This window comes from Peromyscus maniculatus, chromosome 5 (assembly GCF_049852395.1).
Source record: "Peromyscus maniculatus bairdii isolate BWxNUB_F1_BW_parent chromosome 5, HU_Pman_BW_mat_3.1, whole genome shotgun sequence".
Lineage (NCBI taxonomy): Eukaryota > Metazoa > Chordata > Mammalia > Rodentia > Cricetidae > Peromyscus > Peromyscus maniculatus.
The window spans coordinates 106,493,375-106,499,374 of NC_134856.1; the positions used below are offsets into that span (position 1 = coordinate 106,493,375).

Genomic DNA, 6,000 nt, shown 5'->3' on the forward strand with positions numbered 1-6,000 from the left:
AGGGACTCCAGCCTGCCACACAGCATCAAGCCTCAACTTCTCTCAATGATCCCTCATGCCTTCAAAACCAGTACCACCTGGGTAACTCTTATACCTTACTAAAGTTGGCTTCCAGCAAAAGGTACAGCCTCATCCAACCCTGGACCACAGTCTCTGTGTGCTGACCCTGAGAAAATACTCACAGAAGATTTCATCTCCCAGTTGCTGCTGTCTGTCTGTCTGTCTGTCTCCTGTTTTTTTGAGACAGGGTTTCTTTGTTTAGCCTTGGCTGTCCTGGTACTCGCTCTGTAGAGCTTCAAACTCACAGAGATCCTCCTGCCTCTGCCTCCCGAGTGCTGGGATTAAAGGTGTGTGCCACTACACCTGGCTTGCTGGGCTCTTTTTAGTGACCACTAATTTCTCAGCTCCTGCTAACCAGCATTGATTGTCCCAGGAAAGTGAACGTTTAGCTTTAGTAGCTCTTCATTCAAAATAACATAAATAGCTTTGATAGAGTCGTTAAGGGACTTTAAAATGTCCCTCTGGAATTTTACAAGCCAGCCCTCCATCATCTGCATTGATCTCAACATTATTTTCCAAGCCCCTACAGAACAGCCCAGCGAGCTCTGAGCACTCAACAGCTTTCCCGAAGTTCCAATGGTACCACAATCCTTCCCAAAACACATGACCAGGTCAGTCACAGCAATCTGTGATCTGGCACTAATTTCTGGCTTGGGGTTTCTATTGCTGTGCTAAAACACCATGACCAAAAGCAGCCTGGGGAGGAAGGAGTTCATTTCATGTTACACTTCCGCATTACAGTCAACCAGCCAAGGAAGTTAGGGCAGGAATCGGGGGCAGGAAGCTGGAGGCAGGAACTGACACAGAGACCATGAAGGAGTGCTGCTGACTAGCTTGCTCCTCATGGTTTGCGCATCCTACCTTCTTATATACCCCAGGACCACCTGCTCAGGGGCAGCCCCACCCACAATCTCACATCAATCAAGAAAATGCCTGACAGCTTGCCTACAGGCCAATCATATTCTTACTAAGATTCCCCTTGCCCAGATGACCCTATTTGTGTCAAGTTGACAGAAAGTCCATCAGCACATGTACATACACTGTCCAGCACTGGGACAGACATAGCCAGTAGAGATGAAGCTTCTAGATCAGGACCAGCTCGATACCTCCATGTCCTATGACTCAAATATGTGTTATCTTCAGCAGTGGGTCTTAACATCAAGTTCTAGGAGCACCAGCAATGGCCTTTAATGACACTAAAATCCTCTTTTTAAAAAAGTCACTGGAAACCTATGACTTTGACTGTAGAAGCATCCATAGACAGACAGACAGACAGATATAAAATGAAGTCACCACAAGCTAACAAATAAAGAGCCTAGTGCCAGGAATGGGTTACATTTTTCTGGGATTGTTGACCACGGAGGCCCTACAGACCTCCAAACACCACAGGTTATTATTGATCTTGGATTTCTGCCAGCTAAATCCATAGGAAAAACAAAATTATTTGCCTTATAAAGTTAGCCTGCCTCAGGAGTTTCCTTATTAACAAACACAAACAACAAAAGCAGGCCAATAGCTCCTCTCAACAGGTCTGTCTCTACCACTGCCCTCCTAGGTCTCCCGTCAGCACCAGGACGGGAGTCTCCCTGCCACCACAGCCAGTCAAAGTAAACCTGAAGTCCTTGGGTGGTCCACAGGTCCCAGCTGAAGCAGCTCCTTCCTTCCCACCTCTCTGACAGCTTCCTGCATGTCCTCCCAGTTCTTGGTCCACTACGGGCCACAAGCGCCTCCTTGCTGTTCTGGAAGCCAAGTAGCCACGTTCCTGAGTTGTTCAGGATTTCCCCTCACCTCTCTTAGTCCTTATATCCTCAGGAAGACTGACCTTGATGTAATAGGGGGAAATGTGTCCCCTCCAAGAGTGAGGTGTTCAAGTCTGGACCCACCTCACCAGTGCCTGAGAATGAGACTGTGCTTGGAGACAAAGTTTAAAGAGGTGATTAAGCTCAGCTAGGTCACAGGTCAACAAGTGGCCCCAGAAGAACGTGAGGGTGACAGAACCGAGAACAATGTCTACACGCGTGGAAGGGAGGCCTTAGGAGAAACCAGGCCTGCTGCCATCTTGACCTCGGTCTTAAGGCTTCTATTGCTGCAACCAAACACCATGAACATAAAGCAAGCTGGGGAGGAAAGGGTTTATCTGGCTTACACTTCCACAGTGAAGTTCATCATTGAAGGAAATCAGGATAAGAACTCAAACAGGGCAGAAACCCGGGGGCAGGAGCTGATGCAGAGGCCACGAAGGGGCGCTGCTTACTGGCTTCCTCGCCATGGCTTGTTCAGCCTGCTTTCTTACAGAACCCAGGACCACCAGCCCAGGGATGGCACCACCCACCATGGGCTGGGCCCTTCCCTATTGATCACTAATTAAGAAAATGCCTGACAGACTTGCCTATGACCTGATCTCATGGAGGCATTTTCTTAATTGAAGCTCCTTCCTCTCAGATGACTTTAGCTTGTGTCAAGTTGACATAAAACTAGTCAGTCCAACCCCTGACTTCTAGCCTCCAGAATTGCAGGGAGACACGATTCTGTCACGTCAGCCACCCAAACGGTACTTTGCTGTGACATCCTCACAGACCTGTACACATGATCACACTCTGTTCTGCACCTTGCCCTTCCCTCTGACCTCTGACCTCTGGGCCTGCCTATGCCTTTGCCCCTCACGTTATTCATCACCTCCAGCACTTTCTGGCTGAGGTAGGTGTTTATTGCTTTCAGTTTGGATCCTCCAAACACACACATCATAGGAGCTTTGTAAGGGGCTGGATTTTTTTTTTAAGATTATTTACTTTTATTTTACATATATGAGCATTTGCCTGCACGTACACATGTGTACCTTCTGAGTACCTGCGACTCCCTGGAACTGGAGTTACAGACTGTTAATCGTCACCATGGGAGGGCTGAGAACTGAACCCAGAAATTCTGCAAGTGCCTCTTAATGGCTGAACCATATCTCCAGCATGCCCCCACCCCAGCATTCCAAGCATCTCCCGAAGTATGTGACAGGTAGCTGGTGCTCAGTAACTACCCACTGGTGGGTGGACTCTGGTGCTTGTACCCCTATCACTAGGCACCTATCTTCAGAGAGGCAGTGAATGATAGGGAAGCCATGATTTCTCGGAGTTGGCTGCAGGTGTAATATCATAAACGAAGGAGGAAGACTTTCTAACGCAGTTTTCTGTCTTACCATCTGTCCCCATTGTCCACACATCTATTAGTAAGTGGCAGCCCTTGCCCATTAAGACTGAAAATCAGAGAATGCACCTGGATGTTCCCCTCCCCTGAGCAAAGCTCTCACATGCTTTCTCAGTGTCCTTGACACAACTCCTACACACAAACACACACACACACACAGCTCCACATGCAGCCTACACATACAGATGTACAGCCCCCACATACGGCTCCCATATACAGCACTCTCTCTCCCTCCCCCTTCTGTACACACACACACACACACACACACACACACACACACAGCTCCACATGCAGCCTACACATACAGATGTACAGCCCCCACATATAGCTCCCATATACAGCACTCTCTCCCTCCCCCTTCTGTACACACACACACACACACACACACACACACACACACACACACACACGGGCTAACATTATTCAGCTCACTTTTATTATGCACCCCTGTCGGTCTCTCTTCCTTGAGATTTGAAAACAGGGGATCTGACATCGTGGTGGGCACCGATCCCAAGCTCCAAACTTATTTGTATCTTTTTGTTGTTGCTCTGGCTTTCTGCACTGTGCACCCCCGGCGAACTAGGGTGGGTGGGTGGGTGTCACGGGCTGGTTTCACTTGGGGGATCGGCCTCCCACTAGGCCGGGAGCCAACGTCCGACGGCGCTCTCACCTTGACCGAGACCCCTTTCCAGCTGCAGAAGGCATCGTAGGCGGCGCGCACGGCGGCGCGGGCCTCGGGCACCCCGCAGTCGGCCACGGTGCCCAGCGTGGCGCCGCTGGCCGGGTCCTGCACGGGGAAGGTGGCGGGGGCCGGGAGCCAGCGGCCTCCCACGAAGCTGTCCCCGCGGAGAAGGTCGGCGGGGAGGCCAGCGGGGCCGCGGGCGTAGCTGCGACGCTGGGCTCCTGCGGACGCCGGGCAGAGGCAGCGGCCGGGAGGCGGCAGCGCCAGGCGCGCGGCCCAGAAACTCCGCAGCAGAGAGCAGGTCGCCATGGCCCCGCAGTGGCGGCGACAGAGGCAAGGGAGAGGCAAGCGGGCTCGCAGGAGCTCAGGGGTCGCGGGGAAGCGGGAGCGCGGCGGCGGGGACGCGCAGGGCGGCGGGGACGGCGGCGGGGGATGGCGGGGACGCCGAGAGCGCCCCCTCTCTGTGCTCCTGGAGCTGCATGGTCCTGAACCGGGCTGTGCTCCCGGGGCGCCCTTCTCCAGGGCCTGCGAAGCGAAAAGACTCCTAGTAAGATGAACTTGCACACATAAGTTAACCTTTCCCGCTGTCGCGTGCTCACCTGTCTTTTCTAAGGCCTTCACTGTGACAGGAGAACCTTCTGTTCCCCTGTTCCCCAGCCCCAGCAATCTGCTCTCGGTGTAGAGATGGCACCAAGGCTAAAATCGAGGTTCCACAGGCTGCAGCAGCTCCTGAACACCGGGATTGGGAACCATTGTTTAATGAGACTCAGCAGTCTGCCCCTTGAATGCTTTTCTTCATATCCCGTTCATGAATTTGGAGCAGAGCGCTCCTGAGCACTGGGATTTGGGGCAACCATTCAACCGGGCTCGAAGTGAGCCTCAGGGATTCCTCTTGATGCTTTCCTACATATTTCCTCTGTTGGGCCTTTGCAAGTAGATTGGGATGCTGTATGTCCTAGCTGCTGTAGGTCGAGCAACTAGCAAGGCTGAAGTCTGGCCAATTAGTAACTGGAAGCAATCAAGGCCCATGCCTTTAATCCCAGGATTTTGGGAGGCAGAGGTAGGAGCTGCTCTGTGAGTTCAAGGTCAACCAGGGCTACTTAGTGAGACCCTGTTTAAAAAAATGTCAACCAGAGTGTGAGGATTGCCTGAGCCCTTAGTTCATCATTGTATCTCCTTTTAGACCAAGGAAGCAACAAGTCTCAAATATTTTGGATTAATATGGATTTTTATATGATGATAAGCTTTTAAGGTTATAAAGGTCTATTTGGATTAACAAAAGCCTATTTAAGATATATCATATAGATATATATGATTTAAGATATATATCTAACTACTTTTGCCTCTGCTAAATGTTTAAGACCAAGCTACTAGAAATTTAGATAAGTAACAACATATGTTTGATAAATAAGGTATATTTGATAAATAAGATTTGTTTGATAAATAAGGTACTGTGGTGGTTTGAAAGAAAATGGCCCCCAAAGGGAGTGGCACTATTAGGAGGTGTGGTTTTGTTGGAGTAGGTGTGGTCTTATTGAAGGAAGTGTGTCACTGTGGAGGTGGGCTTTAAGGTTTCATATATGCTCAAGCCACGCCCAGTGAGATAGACTACTTCCTGTTGCCTGTGGGATCCATCACCATGTCTGCCTGCATGCCATGATGCTCCCCACCATGATAATGGACTAAACCTCTGAAACTGTAAGCTGCCTCTTCAATTAAATGTTTTCCTTTATAAGAAAAAAAAAAAAAGAGTGTGATGATTGAACATAGCGCGGTCACCTTAAACAGCATCTTCATCCTGCTGTTACACCTGTACCCCGAACTCTACAGCATCAAGGAACCCCAAGTTAATTTGGATAAAAGAAATAGCAGGTCTGTGCTCAGAATATGTGGGGTCAAATGCAACTCAACCCTGTGCATTATTTTAAGATCCCAAGATTAAACATTTCCTCATGATCAATTACTATAAATTGTGTGAGTGTCTTGCTGGCCTTTCTAGAATATACAGGTTCTTCATTTTAAAAATATAATAATAATAATAATAATAATTATTATTATTATTA

General features: G+C 49.4%; 1 protein-coding gene across 1 annotated transcript in view; it reads right to left on the reverse strand.

Annotated features, from left to right (window-relative positions):
* Aldh5a1 (aldehyde dehydrogenase 5 family member A1) overlaps positions 1-4,368 on the reverse strand; it is a 28,468-nt gene extending 24,100 nt beyond the window's left edge. The window contains exon 1 of the mRNA XM_042278297.2: positions 3,926-4,368. Coding sequence (XP_042134231.2) covers positions 3,926-4,246 — 321 coding nt within the window. The 5' untranslated portion in view covers positions 4,247-4,368. The remainder of the gene's footprint in view (positions 1-3,925) is intronic.
* Positions 4,369-6,000: the final 1,632 nt, after the last annotated feature.